Here is a 16,995-nt window from a genome sequence, read left to right as displayed (position 1 = left end):
AGGTGGTATGTAGTTGTATTGTAGAGGGGTTAGGGCTGGGGTCAGTGTAAAGGTGGTATATAGTTGTATTGTAGAGGGGTTAGGGCTGGGGTCAGTGTAAAGGTGGTATGTAGTTGTATTGTAGAGGGGTTAGGGCTGGGGTCAGTGTAAAGGTGGTATATAGTTGTATTGTAGAGGGGTTAGGGCTGGGGTCAGTGTAAAGGTGGTATATAGTTGTATTGTAGAGGGGTTAGGGCTGGGGTCAGTGTAAAGGTGGTATATAGTTGTATTGTAGAGGGGTTAGGGCTGGGGTCAGTGTAAAGGTGGTATAGAGTTGTATTGTAGAGGGGTTAGGGCTGGGGTCAGTGTAAAGGTGGTATATAGTTGTATTGTAGAGGGGTTAGGGCTGGGGTCAGTGTAAAGGTGGTATATAGTTGTATTGTAGAGGGGTTAGGGCTGGGGTCAGTGTAAAGGTGGTATATAGTTGTATTGTAGAGGGGTTAGGGCTGGGGTCAGTGTAAAGGTGGTATAGAGTTGTATTGTAGAGGAGTTAGGGCTGGGGTCAGTGTAAAGGTGGTATAGAGTTGTATTGTAGAGGGGTTAGGGCTGGGGTCAGTGTAAAGGTGGTATATAGTTGTATTGTAGAGGGGTTAGGGCTGGGGTCAGTGTAAAGGTGGTATAGAGTTGCATTGTAGAGGGGTTAGGGCTGGGGTCAGTGTAAAGGTGGTATATAGTTGTATTGTAGAGGGGTTAGGGCTGGGGTCAGTGTAAAGTGGTATGTAGTTGTATTGTAGTGGGGTTAGGGCTGGGGTCAGTGTAAAGGTGGTATATAGTTAGTTGTATTGTAGAGGGGTTAGGGGCTGGGGTCAGTGTAAAGGTGGTATATAGTTGTATTGTAGAGGGGTTAGGGCTGGGGTCAGTGTAAAGGTGGTATATAGTTGTATTGTAGAGGTGTTAGGGCTGGGGTCAGTGTAAAGGTGGTATATAGTTGTATTGTAGAGGGGTTAGGGCTGGGGTCAGTGTAAAGGTGGTATATAGTTGTATTGTAGAGGGGTTAGGGCTGGGGTCAGTGTAAAGGTGGTATGTAGTTGTATTGTAGTGGGGTTAGGGCTGGGGTCAGTGTAAAGGTGGTATATAGTTAGTTGTATTGTAGAGGGGTTAGGGACTGGGGTCAGTGTAAAGGTGGTATATAGTTGTATTGTAGAGGGGTTAGGGGCTGGGGTCAGTGTAAAGGTGGTATATAGTTGTATTGTAGAGGAGTTAGGGCTGGGGTCAGTGTAAAGGTGGTATATAGTTGTATTGTAGAGGGGTTAGGGCTGGGGTCAGTGTAAAGGTGGTATATAGTTGTATTGTAGATAGGTTAGGGCTGGGGTCAGTGTAAAGGTGGTATATAGTTGTATTGTAGAGGGGTTAGGGCTGGGGCCAGTGTAAAGGTGGTATGTAGTTGTATTGTAGTGGGGTTAGGGCTGGGGTCAGTGTAAAGGTGGTATATAGTTAGTTGTATTGTAGAGGGGTTAGGGGCTGGGGTCAGTGTAAAGGTGGTATATAGTTGTATTGTAGAGGGGTTAGGGCTGGGGTCAGTGTAAAGGTGGTATATAGTTGTATTGTAGTGGGGTTAGGGCTGGGGTCAGTGTAAAGGTGGTATAGAGTTGTATTGTAGAGGGGTTAGGGCTGGGGTCAGTGTAAAGGTGGTATAGAGTTGTATTGTAGAGGGGTTAGGGCTGGGGTCAGTGTAAAGGTGGTATATAGTTGTATTGTAGAGGGGTTAGGGCTGGGGTCAGTGTAAAGGTGGTATAGAGTTGCATTGTAGAGGGGTTAGGGCTGGGGTCAGTGTAAAGGTGGTATATAGTTGTATTGTAGAGGGGTTAGGGCTGGGGTCAGTGTAAAGTGGTATGTAGTTGTATTGTAGTGGGGTTAGGGCTGGGGTCAGTGTAAAGGTGGTATATAGTTAGTTGTATTGTAGAGGGGTTAGGGGCTGGGGTCAGTGTAAAGGTGGTATATAGTTGTATTGTAGAGGGGTTAGGGCTGGGGTCAGTGTAAAGGTGGTATATAGTTGTATTGTAGAGGGGTTAGGCCTGGGGTCAGTGTAAAGGTGGTATATAGTTGTATTGTAGAGGGGTTAGGGCTGGGGTCAGTGTAAAGGTGGTATATAGTTGTATTGTAGAGGGGTTAGGGCTGGGGTCAGTGTAAAGGTGGTATGTAGTTGTATTGTAGTGGGGTTAGGGCTGGGGTCAGTGTAAAGGTGGTATATAGTTAGTTGTATTGTAGAGGGGTTAGGGACTGGGGTCAGTGTAAAGGTGGTATATAGTTGTATTGTAGAGGGGTTAGGGGCTGGGGTCAGTGTAAAGGTGGTATATAGTTGTATTGTAGAGGAGTTAGGGCTGGGGTCAGTGTAAAGGTGGTATATAGTTGTATTGTAGAGGGGTTAGGGCTGGGGTCAGTGTAAAGGTGGTATATAGTTGTATTGTAGATAGGTTAGGGCTGGGGTCAGTGTAAAGGTGGTATATAGTTGTATTGTAGAGGGGTTAGGGCTGGGGCCAGTGTAAAGGTGGTATGTAGTTGTATTGTAGTGGGGTTAGGGCTGGGGTCAGTGTAAAGGTGGTATATAGTTAGTTGTATTGTAGAGGGGTTAGGGGCTGGGGTCAGTGTAAAGGTGGTATATAGTTGTATTGTAGAGGGGTTAGGGCTGGGGTCAGTGTAAAGGTGGTATATAGTTGTATTGTAGTGGGGTTAGGGCTGGGGTCAGTGTAAAGGTGGTATATAGTTGTATTGTAGAGGGGTTAGGGCTGGGGTCAGTGTAAAGGTGGTATATAGTTGTATTGTAGAGGGGTTAGGGCTGGGGTCAGTGTAAAGGTGGTATGTAGTTGTATTGTAGAGGGGTTAGGGCTGGGGTCAGTGTAAAGGTGGTATATAGTTGTATTGTAGAGGGGTTAGGGGCTGGGGTCAGTGTAAAGGTGGTATATAGTTGTATTGTAGAGGGGTTAGGGCTGGGGTCAGTGTAAAGGTGGTATATAGTTGTATTGTAGAGGGGTTAGGCCTGGGGTCAGTGTAAAGGTGGTATATAGTTGTATTGTAGAGGGGTTAGGCCTGGGGTCAGTGTAAAGGTGGTATATAGTTGTATTGTAGAGGGGTTAGGGCTGGGGTCAGTGTAAAGGTGGTATATAGTTGTATTTTAGTGGGGTTAGGGCTGGGGTCAGTGTAAAGGTGGTATATAGTTAGTTGTATTGTAGAGGGGTTAGGGCTGGGCTCAGTGTAAAGGTGGTATATAGTTGTATTGTAGAGGGGTTAGGGCTGGGGTCAGTGTAAAGGTGGTATATAGTTGTATTGTAGAGGGGTTAGGGCTGGGGTCAGTGTAAAGGTGGTATATAGTTGTATTGTAGAGGGGTTAGGGCTGGGGTCAGTGTAAAGGTGGTATGTAGTTGTATTGTAGAGGGGTTAGGGCTGGGGTCAGTGTAAAGGTGGTATATAGTTGTATTGTAGAGGGGTTAGGGCTGGGGTCAGTGTAAAGGTGGTATATAGTTGTATTGTAGAGGGGTTAGGGCTGGGGTCAGTGTAAAGGTGGTATGTAGTTGTATTGTAGAGGGGTTAGGGCTGGGGTCAGTGTAAAGGTGGTATATAGTTGTATTGTAGAGGGGTTAGGGGCTGGGGTCAGTGTAAAGGTGGTATATAGTTGTATTGTAGAGGGGTTAGGCCTGGGGTCAGTGTAAAGGTGGTATATAGTTGTATTGTAGAGGGGTTGGGGCTGGGGTCAGTGTAAAGGTGGTATATAGTTGTATTTTAGTGGGGTTAGGGCTGGGGTCAGTGTAAAGGTGGTATATAGTTGTATTGTAGTGGGGTTAGGGCTGGGGTCAGTGTAAAGGTGGTATATAGTTAGTTGTATTGTAGAGGGGTTAGGGACTGGGGTCAGTGTAAAGGTGGTATATAGTTGTATTGTAGAGGGGTTAGGGGCTGGGGTCAGTGTAAAGGTGGTATATAGTTGTATTGTAGAGGAGTTAGGGCTGGGGTCAGTGTAAAGGTGGTATATAGTTGTATTGTAGAGGGGTTAGGGCTGGGGTCAGTGTAAAGGTGGTATATAGTTGTATTGTAGATAGGTTAGGGCTGGGGTCAGTGTAAAGGTGGTATATAGTTGTATTGTAGAGGGGTTAGGGCTGGGGCCAGTGTAAAGGTGGTATGTAGTTGTATTGTAGTGGGGTTAGGGCTGGGGTCAGTGTAAAGGTGGTATATAGTTAGTTGTATTGTAGAGGGGTTAGGGGCTGGGGTCAGTGTAAAGGTGGTATATAGTTGTATTGTAGAGGGGTTAGGGCTGGGGTCAGTGTAAAGGTGGTATATAGTTGTATTGTAGTGGGGTTAGGGCTGGGGTCAGTGTAAAGGTGGTATATAGTTGTATTGTAGAGGGGTTAGGGCTGGGGTCAGTGTAAAGGTGGTATATAGTTGTATTGTAGAGGGGTTAGGGCTGGGGTCAGTGTAAAGGTGGTATGTAGTTGTATTGTAGAGGGGTTAGGGCTGGGGTCAGTGTAAAGGTGGTATATAGTTGTATTGTAGAGGGGTTAGGGGCTGGGGTCAGTGTAAAGGTGGTATATAGTTGTATTGTAGAGGGGTTAGGGCTGGGGTCAGTGTAAAGGTGGTATATAGTTGTATTGTAGAGGGGTTAGGCCTGGGGTCAGTGTAAAGGTGGTATATAGTTGTATTGTAGAGGGGTTAGGCCTGGGGTCAGTGTAAAGGTGGTATATAGTTGTATTGTAGAGGGGTTAGGGCTGGGGTCAGTGTAAAGGTGGTATATAGTTGTATTTTAGTGGGGTTAGGGCTGGGGTCAGTGTAAAGGTGGTATATAGTTAGTTGTATTGTAGAGGGGTTAGGGCTGGGCTCAGTGTAAAGGTGGTATATAGTTGTATTGTAGAGGGGTTAGGGCTGGGGTCAGTGTAAAGGTGGTATATAGTTGTATTGTAGAGGGGTTAGGGCTGGGGTCAGTGTAAAGGTGGTATATAGTTGTATTGTAGAGGGGTTAGGGCTGGGGTCAGTGTAAAGGTGGTATGTAGTTGTATTGTAGAGGGGTTAGGGCTGGGGTCAGTGTAAAGGTGGTATATAGTTGTATTGTAGAGGGGTTAGGGCTGGGGTCAGTGTAAAGGTGGTATATAGTTGTATTGTAGAGGGGTTAGGGCTGGGGTCAGTGTAAAGGTGGTATGTAGTTGTATTGTAGAGGGGTTAGGGCTGGGGTCAGTGTAAAGGTGGTATATAGTTGTATTGTAGAGGGGTTAGGGGCTGGGGTCAGTGTAAAGGTGGTATATAGTTGTATTGTAGAGGGGTTAGGCCTGGGGTCAGTGTAAAGGTGGTATATAGTTGTATTGTAGAGGGGTTGGGGCTGGGGTCAGTGTAAAGGTGGTATATAGTTGTATTTTAGTGGGGTTAGGGCTGGGGTCAGTGTAAAGGTGGTATATAGTTGTATTGTAGTGGGGTTAGGGCTGGGGTCAGTGTAAAGGTGGTATATAGTTAGTTGTATTGTAGAGGGGTTAGGGACTGGGGTCAGTGTAAAGGTGGTATATAGTTGTATTGTAGAGGGGTTAGGGGCTGGGGTCAGTGTAAAGGTGGTATATAGTTGTATTGTAGAGGGGTTAGGGCTGGGGTCAGTGTAAAGCTGGTATATAGTTGTATTGTAGAGGGGTTAGGCCTGGGGTCAGTGTAAAGGTGGTATATAGTTGTATTGTAGAGGGGTTAGGGCTGGGGTCAGTGTAAAGGTGGTATATAGTTGTATTTTAGTGGGGTTAGGGCTGGGGTCAGTGTAAAGGTGGTATATAGTTAGTTGTATTGTAGAGGGGTTAGGGCTGGGCTCAGTGTAAAGGTGGTATATAGTTGTATTGTAGAGGGGTTAGGGCTGGGGTCAGTGTAAAGGTGGTATATAGTTGTATTGTAGAGGGGTTAGGGCTGGGGTCAGTGTAAAGGTGGTATATAGTTGTATTGTAGAGGGGTTAGGGCTGGGGTCAGTGTAAAGGTGGTATATAGTTGTATTGTAGAGGGGTTAGGGCTGGGGTCAGTGTAAAGGTGGTATGTAGTTGTATTGTAGAGGGGTTAGGGCTGGGGTCAGTGTAAAGGTGGTATATAGTTGTATTGTAGAGGGGTTAGGGGCTGGGGTCAGTGTAAAGGTGGTATATAGTTGTATTGTAGAGGGGTTAGGCCTGGGGTCAGTGTAAAGGTGGTATATAGTTGTATTGTAGAGGGGTTGGGGCTGGGGTCAGTGTAAAGGTGGTATATAGTTGTATTTTAGTGGGGTTAGGGCTGGGGTCAGTGTAAAGGTGGTATATAGTTGTATTGTAGTGGGGTTAGGGCTGGGGTCAGTGTAAAGGTGGTATATAGTTAGTTGTATTGTAGAGGGGTTAGGGACTGGGGTCAGTGTAAAGGTGGTATATAGTTGTATTGTAGAGGGGTTAGGGGCTGGGGTCAGTGTAAAGGTGGTATATAGTTGTATTGTAGAGGGGTTAGGGCTGGGGTCAGTGTAAAGGTGGTATATAGTTGTATTGTAGAGGGGTTAGGGCTGGGGTCAGTGTAAAGGTGGTATGTAGTTGTATTGTAGAGGGGTTAGGGCTGGGGTCAGTGTAAAGGTGGTATATAGTTGTATTGTAGAGGGGTTAGGGGCTGGGGTCAGTGTAAAGGTGGTATATAGTTGTATTGTAGAGGGGTTAGGGCTGGGGTCAGTGTAAAGGTGGTATATAGTTGTATTGTAGAGGGGTTAGGCCTGGGGTCAGTGTAAAGGTGGTATATAGTTGTATTGTAGAGGGGTTAGGCCTGGGGTCAGTGTAAAGGTGGTATATAGTTGTATTGTAGAGGGGTTAGGGCTGGGGTCAGTGTAAAGGTGGTATATAGTTGTATTTTAGTGGGGTTAGGGCTGGGGTCAGTGTAAAGGTGGTATATAGTTGTATTGTAGTGGGGTTAGGGCTGGGGTCAGTGTAAAGGTGGTCTATAGTTGTATTGTAGAGGGGTTAGGGCTGGGGTCAGTGTAAAGGTGGTATATAGTTGTATTGTAGAGGGGTTAGGGCTGGGGTCAGTGTAAAGGTGGTCTATAGTTGTATTGTAGAGGGGTTAGGGCTGGGGTCAGTGTAAAGGTGGTATATAGTTGTATTGTAGAGGGGTTAGGGCTGGGGTCAGTGTAAAGGTGGTATATAGTTGTATTGTAGAGGGGTTAGGGGCTGGGGTCAGTGTAAAGGTGGTATATAGTTGTATTGTAGAGGGGTTAGGCCTGGGGTCAGTGTAAAGGTGGTATATAGTTGTATTGTAGAGGGGTTGGGGCTGGGGTCAGTGTAAAGGTGGTATATAGTTGTATTTTAGTGGGGTTAGGGCTGGGGTCAGTGTAAAGGTGGTATATAGTTGTATTGTAGTGGGGTTAGGGCTGGGGTCAGTGTAAAGGTGGTATATAGTTAGTTGTATTGTAGAGGGGTTAGGGACTGGGGTCAGTGTAAAGGTGGTATATAGTTGTATTGTAGAGGGGTTAGGGGCTGGGGTCAGTGTAAAGGTGGTATATAGTTGTATTGTAGAGGGGTTAGGGCTGGGGTCAGTGTAAAGGTGGTATATAGTTGTATTGTAGAGGGGTTAGGGGTCAGTGTAAAGGTGGTATGTAGTTGTATTGTAGAGGGGTTAGGCCTGGGGTCAGTGTAAAGGTGGTATATAGTTGTATTGTAGAGGGGTTAGGCCTGGGGTCAGTGTAAAGGTGGTATATAGTTGTATTGTAGAGGGGTTAGGGCTGGGGTCAGTGTAAAGGTGGTATATAGTTGTATTTTAGTGGGGTTAGGGCTGGGGTCAGTGTAAAGGTGGTATATAGTTGTATTGTAGAGGGGTTAGGGCTGGGGTCAGTGTAAAGGTGGTATATAGTTGTATTGTAGAGGGGTTAGGGCTGGGGTCAGTGTAAAGGTGGTATATAGTTGTATTGTAGAGGGGTTAGGGCTGGGGTCAGTGTAAAGGTGGTATATAGTTGTATTGTAGAGGGGTTAGGGCTGGGGTCAGTGTAAAGGTGGTCTATAGTTGTATTGTAGAGGGGTTAGGGCTGGGGTCAGTGTAAAGGTGGTCTATAGTTGTATTGTAGAGGGGTTAGGGCTGGGGTCAGTGTAAAGGTGGTCTATAGTTGTATTGTAGAGGGGTTAGGACTGGGGTCAGTGTAAAGGTGGTATGTAGTTGTATTGTAGAGGGGTTAGGGCTGGGGTCAGTGTAAAGGTGGTATATAGTTGTATTGTAGAGGGGTTAGTGCTGGGGTCAGTGTAAAGGTGGTATAGAGTTGTTACCCGGGCAGAGTTAGCGTTTGACTCCCTCCTCTCAAAGTCCTTCTTACAGAGGTGACACATGATGCCTGCAGCCAGGGCGTCTCCCAACACATTGATCATGGTCCGGAAACGATCCCTGCCAGACACAACCAACAGAGGGAACTTAGATTGACTGTTTAAAGTATCTATGGCGGGTTTCTGTCAGATGCTCACAGGACAGTCCACAAACACTCTCACGGTCAGATACTTACAGGACCCAGTCGATGGCCACGATCAGTGTGATGTCAGCGGGAGGAAGCCCCACAGAGGTCAAGACGATCACCATGGTAACCAGGCCTGCCTGCGGAATCCCAGCAGCCCCGATACTGGCCGCTGTCGCTGTGATACTGAAGAGACAAGCGTAGGGTCAGGGTGTGTGTGTGCGTGTGGTTGCTGTGACAGAAGGTAACTAAGGGCGTGTGTGTGAGAGACAGAGAGAGCGCTTGTGTAGACAGTCCTGACCTGATGGTGACTAGCTGACCAAAGTCCAGTTCGTACTCGTTGACCTGAGCGATGAAAATGGCTGCCACGGCCTCGTAGAGGGCTGTCCCGTCCATGTTGATGGTGGCGCCCACTGGAAGGACAAACCTCGCGATCTGTCTGTCCACTCCACAGTTCTCCAATAGACACTTCATGGTGATGGGCAGGGTGGCAGAACTGGAGGAGGTTGCCAGGGCGATGACCAGAGCCTGTAACAGGCCTCTGATGTAGGTGAAGGGGTTTTTGCGTGTGATTACAAAGTAGAAGAGCGGCAGCAGGATGAGTCCGTGGACAAACAGGCCGGCTAACACTGTGATGAAGTACATCCCCAGCTTCTCTCCCAGGTGGGCGGGGTCATGCATGTCCAGGATCTTCCCTGCTACCAGGAACACAATGCCGAAAGGGAAATACCTGGAAAAAGATCAATAAATTATAAATACCTCAAAATAAATGAGGCAAGCAAGCAACGGGCCTTTGTGATTCTGTCTCTGTCCACCAGGCGTTGTCATGCCACCTGTGTTTTGGGCTTCCTAAGAACTCAAGCAGCTTTGGGTTGACCTGGCTCACCTTGATGACCTGGCACACCTGAAATGCAGACATATACTGAGCTAATGACTAAGGGGGAGGGGGGAGGGAGGAAGATGTGTTGGTGAGATCCACTTCTAATCTCAATCTAAATGAGTCCTCCCATTCTCAATCCTCCAGATCAACATTACCAGACCTTTACATGTGAAGGAGAGTTCAGACAGGTGACTTTGCTGTGTGTGTCCCAACAACTCACCACATGGCAGCATTGATGATCTTCATAACACACTCGTTGACACACTGACACACATTGACCAATGGAGCGCCTCTCTCGCCCATCTTCCCCAGGAGCAGGCCTGCACAGAGAAAACACACAGGGTCAGGAGCAGGCCTGCACAGAGAAAACACACAGGGTCAGAAGCAGGCCTGCACAGAGAAAACACACAGGGTCAGGAGCAGGCCTGCACAGAGAAAACACACAGGGTCAGGAGCAGGCCTGCAGAGAGAAAACACACAGGGTCAGAAGCAGGCCTGCAGAGAGAAAACACACAGGGTCAGAAGCAGGCCTGCACAGAGAAAACACAGGGTCAGAAGCAGGCCTGCACAGAGAAAACACACAGGGTCAGAAGCAGGCCTGCAGAGAGAAAACACAGGGTCAGGAGCAGGCCTGCACAGAGAAAACACACAGGGTCAGAAGCAGGCCTGCACAGAGAAAACACAGGGTCAGGAGCAGGCCTGCACAGAGAAAACACACAGGGTCAGAAGCAGGCCTGCACAGAGAAAACACACAGGGTCAGAAGCAGGCCTGCACAGAGAAAACACAGGGTCAGAAGCAGGCCTGCACAGAGAAAACACACAGGGTCAGAAGCAGGCCTGCACAGAGAAAACACACAGGGTCAGAAGCAGGCCTGCACAGAGAAAACACACAGGGTCAGAAGCAGGCGTGATTGGAAGGGCGTGTGTGTGTGTTCTCGTGTATCCAGTGTGTCATTTGTGTGTGTTCATTCATGCATACTGTACGGGTGTGTGTGTGTGTGTCTCACCCATAGTAGCAGAGAAGATGACAATCCCCAGTACGTTCATGCCAGAGCTGTGGCCAGGGACGATCTTGTACTTGATGTCTGGAGCTGGGGTGATCTCCAGGAAGACAGGGTGGCCCAGCTGAGGGTTGTTGTGGTCGGGCATCACGTAGACGTAGTTAGCCTGGGACTCCACCAAACTGGAGGCCACTATGGGCACCAGGTCTGTACGGTACTGTTGAAAAGTTGCCTCTATCAGATTGGAGGGAATCATGTTCCTGTCAAAGGGAGAATAACATGTAAACCATAAAGTCTACAACATTATTGGATATGATTGGAGTTATTCCCTGAGTAATGGGGTTGATAATAAAACTGTTTATATGATGTGTGATGTTGTATTGTCATATATGATTTGTTCAGATTTTTTAAGTGAAATCTCTACCTTCAGGTGGACAATCTATTCTATTCTACTGACCCTGTATTCCAGTAGCCCTGTCCTGAAGTCACATTGAGCTTATAACATGTCAGAAGGTAGGGGTATCTGCTTTCTGTTATTGTCTCAATTTTATCCTGAGTAGGGTCAATTTCTCCTGGTCGTGCCAGAAGCCAAGAGGTGTTCTGTCTCAGAAAGACTTAACAAGACCCTGGACAGAGAGCATGCTGGCAGATACTCATAGACTTCCGGTCATTGCGCTAACGCTGGTTAGCATTGGCTTGTGAAACTACCTGTAATTTCCTTCATAATGGACACAGAGACATAAAATGGTATCCACAAGTACATCTGGCTCCGGGGAAGTAGATAAAGGAGCCTCATTGCCAAAATCCAGAAGTATCACTTTAAGCTGTCAACCAAACCACAACACTTGTAGATAGACACAAGGAAACCAAAAGGTTACATTTCCCAAAAGCCAAAGTCGTTGCTCTGACTAGGGTCGTTGTTGACCAAAAGACTTCTCTTCATAGTTGGTCTCGTATTCTCCTGCAACGTCAAAATGTTTCAGCTGTTCGGCAGTCTTCCTAATTAGCGTGTCGAAATAATAAGGTTGTAAGAATGATGTCACAATGTGGTAACATCACCAGGCTGGTTGCCTGTGTTGGTGGTTAAGAGTCCTCATCATTAGGAGTCCTGGTTTATTCATAAAGGATCATGTTACGGCCACTGCCCCAGGGCCAGTCAGCCTATCAGACATGTGACAAATGATCTAAAGCACCTCTGACAGTCATACAGCCTACATCCGCCCGCCTGTACACAGCTTTCACTAAAAATACCCATAATCCTCTGGGCTTTGGAGGATTCTTCACACGGAGGGCCTAAGCCACTGCCGGTCCTCGACCGCCCTGCAGTGTGTTCTGGGTAAAGCATTCAGGACATGGTGTGTTCTGAGAAGATAGAGACTTAGTTGTCACCGGGGTAAGTTGAGCCAAAGGGGTAAGTTGAGCCACCCTTCTTTCTTGGAAACCATATACCAAATGTATTATTTGACCAAATATTTAGGAAGAGGTCACGATTTTATGGAGCCTGTGAAGGAAGAAACCACATGGGAAAAGTGGTAAGAAAGTTAGGTCCAGAAAATGGATTTTCACCAAGTCAAATTAATTTATTGTGTTAGAGGTTCCATGATGCTTGTATCTAAACCAAAGTAAATAATTTAAAAAAATGGTTGGGGTCTCTATAAGCTTCAATATGAGGTCCTGAACCTGCATGAAAGTGCATCCTTGTAGCTGTGTGGGCTAATATAGTCAAAATGCTTGCCTTGGGGTATGTCGAACCAATGGTTGAGCCATGGCAAGTTGAGCAAATTGAAGTGTTGTCTTCCCAGGCGTAATGGAAGGCATTATTGCTGGGATATGAGGTAACAACAGGGCCTGGTCTATGTTAAAATAGTTTTTAAAAGTACAGTGTTAATTAGGTGTTAAGCCTGTGTTAAAAGATGCTTAAAATGATTAAAATACAAAAAGTGATTGTGTTGAGTTGTGTTTGGGAAATAAAGATAGACATAGTTTAAAAAAAGTAGTGGTAATATTTAATTCAGTAGAGAAATTTACCCTGTCTTACCCTGTCCCACGATTCAACTTACCCCATACCCAGGGTAAGTTGTCCCAAGAAACCACTTTTTTGGGGAAAATCTATGTTTTTCCAGGGATACATGCTGAAATATATGTAGATACAGTATCTTTGTTAGAGATAACACTGTATTTCCCTGAACTGAGTGATACTGAATGTGAAAAATTGCTCAACTTACCCCACTCTCCCCTAATGATGCCTATTATTAACATGGCCCGCTGGAGGGTTGACTTGTTTCAGCAGTGAATGTGAACAATAGAACCAATAGAATAGTCCCAAACGTGCAAATTCCTCAAGCCACATGAGCTAAATGACCCTGTACTGGTGTTGTTGTTTTAAATGCTATTTACGACCTAAAGACCCCTACTTAATACAAGCTTCCAGGTAGCTGTATTTAGCCGTACTAGGGGGACTGGGGTGGACTGGAGTTCAGTGGTTCTGTACTGGTTTACTGGTTTAAGATGATTAAATCCACACAGAACCACAACACTGCTAGTGATCCGGAAGAGAAAACAAAAAAGAAAAGATCTGATTCCTTGAAGAGTCAGTATTAGCAGGCTATTTAGCTAGCAGGGTCTTAACCCATTTAGCTAACCCTTCCCCAAACCTTAAACCTAACCTTAACCTTTTAACCTAACTCCTAAACTTAACCCTAACCTTAATCCCTAGCCTAGCTAACGTTAGCCAGCTAGCTAAAATTAGCCACTGAGCCACCTTGCTAGAATTTCGTAACATATCATACTTTTTACAAATTCGTAACACATATTACAAATTGTATTCGTAGCATATCATATAAAATGATTACAAATTAATACCTACATTACAAAACGTAACATATCATACATGGACTGTCCCGGATTTACGTACAGAATAATTCGAAATGCTCTGAGACCAGGTTGGGGATTCAATCAAAGGCGCTTTGTGGACAAACCCATTGCTCTTGACTTTTAAAAGTAAATTCCGTTTGAGCTGGCATCCGCAGCGTTCACCATGAATGCAATATCCACCAACGCCAGGAACATTGCCTTTACAAGGCGCATTTTTCCATAATGCAATGCTCTTGTATACAACGTGCCTTTTGTTGAATCCCGGCCCTACAAAACCTTTATGGTTTATACTTAGCTGAGGTAAACTGGAGTTCACTAAGTTGACTGATTGGCTGGTTTATTTATGGGTTAATCCACACAAACCCGACAGGAAGATACAAATCTAAAATATTTTATTCTTTCAAACGTATTAGCAGAGCAGTCAGAATCTGTTGTCTGAGTCTTGTGGAAATCTGGAATATCATCCCATGAGGGATGTTAAGGATGAAAAGGAGGGTGCTCAACATCTTAGACTGACTAAAAACAGGAAACTCTGGAATCTGGTACAGCCAACTACTGATAGAGGCAATGTGTCTGTTGGCCATGCTATTCAAATATGCCCCTCAAGATACTTCACCATGTGTATATGCAAATGTGCGCATGCGTGTGTCTGTCCGTGCGTGTTTGCATGCGTGCGTCCGTGTGTGCGTAAATGCTTGCTTGTGTGCATACGTACCTGATGAGGTCCAGCAGAGCGTCAGCAGACGTCATAACGGGCCCTGACCCTCCTCTGTGCCCGTCCTTCTCTGTGCCCGTACCAGGGTGGATGACCAGCACCAGGATGATGCCGACGATGACAGCGATGAAGGTGGTCCACAGGTAGTAAGTGATGGTTAGCACCCCCAGCCGCCCGCTGGCCTTAGTGTCCATGGCTGACAGCCCCGACATCAGACTGGCCACGGAGTTAGGATTCAGAGGAGCATTCAGTCAGGAGCATTCAGTTAGGAGCATTCAGTCAGTGTTGTATTCCATTCAAATTCAGAGAGTATTCTGATGGCATTCTATTTAATGAGAACCCCTAGAGTATTCATTTAGCGTTATTTTCTGTTGTAACTCATAGAGCATTCATAGCATTCAATTTCATCAGGATTCGTACAGCATTCTGATAGCATTCTGTTTCTTTAGAACTCCTAGAGTATTCATTTAGTGTTGTATTCCATTAGAATCCATCGAGTATCCGATTAGCATTTTATTCCATTATAATGTATAGAGCGTTCTATTGAAGTAGCATGGGTTGTGGTGTAGACCAGAGAGAAAAGCAGTAGGGACATGGGGAACAGACAGTAGTGATGATGTGTTACCTGGACGTGATGAGAGGCAGGATCAGCATCTTCAACATCCTCATCAGCAGTTCTCCAGGGAACGAGAAGTAGATCTTAGCCTGGAAAGGGGAGACACACAGCACTCTGGGTCAGGGGACATGCTGTACATGGCAGACCTTGGGCAAATACATAGAGTGGTTCAAATACTTTCAAATACATGAGGTGTGCAACGTTTGCACTTTAGGGACCATTCTATTTGTTCCATTGTACCAGGCTAAGTCAAACCCACTTCTTGGTCTGGTGCCTGGTATTTTATATATTTTTTGTTTTACATTGTGTTACATGATTTTACATGACTAATAAAGTTCAATCAATCAATCATTCTCAGGTGATGTGCTTTCCCATTGGGCTATGCTTGATGCTGTGTATTTGTTGACAGGTTGAGGTTAGCGCGGATGCAGATTACAACAGTGCGTCAGAAAATTAGAAGCTGCTGACCCATTAATCCACTACTGAAATAGTGGATGTCAAGGGTTGGATCACCATGGCTACTATTGACCCAGGTAGAGCAGTTGAGAAGTCCAGCCTCTAATAGCTGAATCAGTACTGTATAACTGGCATGTGCAGGTTATGGCTCAGTTGATATTGTTGCATTGCATCTGTTCTGAATTCAATACAGCAGATATCAATCTGCAGTGAGAGTAGTTTCAGGGTTTTATGTGTTGTGAAAGTGTCTTGCTGGTCACTCTCTCTTTAGTCTCTGTCTGCACTATCCCAGTGTAAGGCCCTCTCAACCAACCCCTCAGTGGTTTACTATCCCTCTGTCTAAGACCCAAAGCCCTATTTGTTAACAATATCCCCCTGTCTAAGACCCAAAGCCCTCTTTGTTAACAATATCCCCCTGTCTAAGACCCAAAGCCCTCTTTGTTAACAATATCCCCCTGTCTAAGACTCAAAGTCCTCTGCTTTAACACTATCACCCTAAGACCCAAAGCTCATCACATCTCTCTGTAGGATGCCTGAGTGCTATAAACCTTAGGCCCGCTAGAACCAAAACCTTGTTGCATGGCTCAATAGCTGTGTGTGTGTGTGTGCGCGCCTCCGTACCTGCGTGGAGAGGTTGAAGCTGCGGAGGGAGAAGCCGAGCACACAGCCGGAAACCACGGCGATGACCGAGAGCGTCAGCAGCCCGTTGCGTTTACAGTAGCCCTTGATGTACGCCCAAACCTTCACAGAGACCATGCTCTTTATAATGTGCTTTATACACTCCATCCTGAGGCCCAGTTACTTCACGGGCTGAAGGAAAGAGAGGAGAGAAGAGATAGGACTGGAGGCCCAAGGTCCTGCCTTACGTTCAGTCAACGAATGATTCCCAAACAGGTGGGTCGCGAGTCACTGGTGGGTCCCACCTGATTCCCTTTAGGTCCCTGTTCAATATCCTGTCCTGGCTTGAAATGTGTCTCTAGTCCTCCTTGACGGTTCACAAGAAAACTCCAAAAGCTTTAAGTGGATTCCCGCTCATGTGGTGAGTCAAGGCAGTGAAATCACTAAGGACCGATCCCGGCCATTGCAGAAACTAAAGGATAGCTGACGATGCAGCAGGACTGGCTATCAGTACTTCCAGCCAGAGAGTCAGTCAGTCAAACACTAGCTGATCTAAACGCTTGTCAGAGAGAAGGTGGAAGTGGACAGAGTAAGTCTCTGTAAACCTCTGTCTCCTTCAGGAGATTAAGCCCTTGAAAAGAATGCTTCCTATAGACTCAGGCACACACACAACATCCCCATGGGATTACCAGGTTCTAAGCCGGTACTAGTCCCTGACACTGAGCTCTCACTCCTGTTAAGCAGAGTACTATTGTTATTTTATTTTTTAACTTCCATCTTATTCGTATCTCTACATGTATTGAATTACACTGAGACATTCTATAGTTCAGAAAGTTCCATTGGTTAGAGTATTTGCAAATACATTTTTTTGGTTTTATTTTATTTGTTACATGCACAAGTACAGTGCTTAACTTGCAAGCCCTACCCAACAGTTCTGTATTCAATATCAAAATAGTAATACAAATATTTTAAAAAACAACCACAAAAAACATGAGAAATAAGTGTGTCAGTACCACAGAGAGGAAGCTATATACAGGGTCAGTGTGTCAGTACCACAGAGAGGAAGCTATATACAGGGTCAGTGTGTCAGTACCACAGAGAGGAAGCTATATACAGGGTCAGTGTGTCAGTACCACAGAGAGGAAGCTATATACAGGGTCAGTGTGTCAGTACCACAGAGAGGAAGCTATATACAGGGTCAGTGTGTCAGTACCACAGAGATGAAGCTATATACAGGGTCAGTGTGTCAGTACCACAGAGAGGAAGCTATATACAGGGTCAGTGTGTCAGTACCACAGAGAGGAAGCTATATACAGGGTCAGTGTGTCAGTACCACAGAGAGGAAGCTATATACAGGTTCAGTACCAGTACCACAGAGATGAAGCTATATACAGGGTCAGTACCAGTACCACA

The 16,995-nt window shown here is 45.8% G+C and overlaps 1 protein-coding gene across 1 annotated transcript in view; it reads right to left on the bottom strand.

The window, feature by feature from the left end:
- The window catches only part of LOC139532348 (excitatory amino acid transporter 5-like), a 17,279-nt gene extending 701 nt beyond the window's left edge, over positions 1–16,578 (bottom strand). The window contains exons 1-8 of the mRNA XM_071329806.1: positions 15,586–16,578; positions 14,518–14,597; positions 13,893–14,108; positions 10,310–10,563; positions 9,523–9,622; positions 8,724–9,152; positions 8,474–8,608; positions 8,244–8,358 (exon numbers count right to left, since the gene is read on the bottom strand). Of these exons, the coding sequence (XP_071185907.1) occupies positions 8,244–8,358; positions 8,474–8,608; positions 8,724–9,152; positions 9,523–9,622; positions 10,310–10,563; positions 13,893–14,108; positions 14,518–14,597; positions 15,586–15,750 (1,494 nt within the window). The 5' untranslated portion in view covers positions 15,751–16,578. The remainder of the gene's footprint in view (positions 1–8,243; positions 8,359–8,473; positions 8,609–8,723; positions 9,153–9,522; positions 9,623–10,309; positions 10,564–13,892; positions 14,109–14,517; positions 14,598–15,585) is intronic.
- Between the last annotated feature and the right edge of the window lie 417 nt (positions 16,579–16,995).

Source organism: Salvelinus alpinus, chromosome 10 (genome assembly GCF_045679555.1).
Source record: "Salvelinus alpinus chromosome 10, SLU_Salpinus.1, whole genome shotgun sequence".
Lineage (NCBI taxonomy): Eukaryota > Metazoa > Chordata > Actinopteri > Salmoniformes > Salmonidae > Salvelinus > Salvelinus alpinus.
This window is presented reverse-complemented; position numbering and strand designations above follow the sequence as displayed.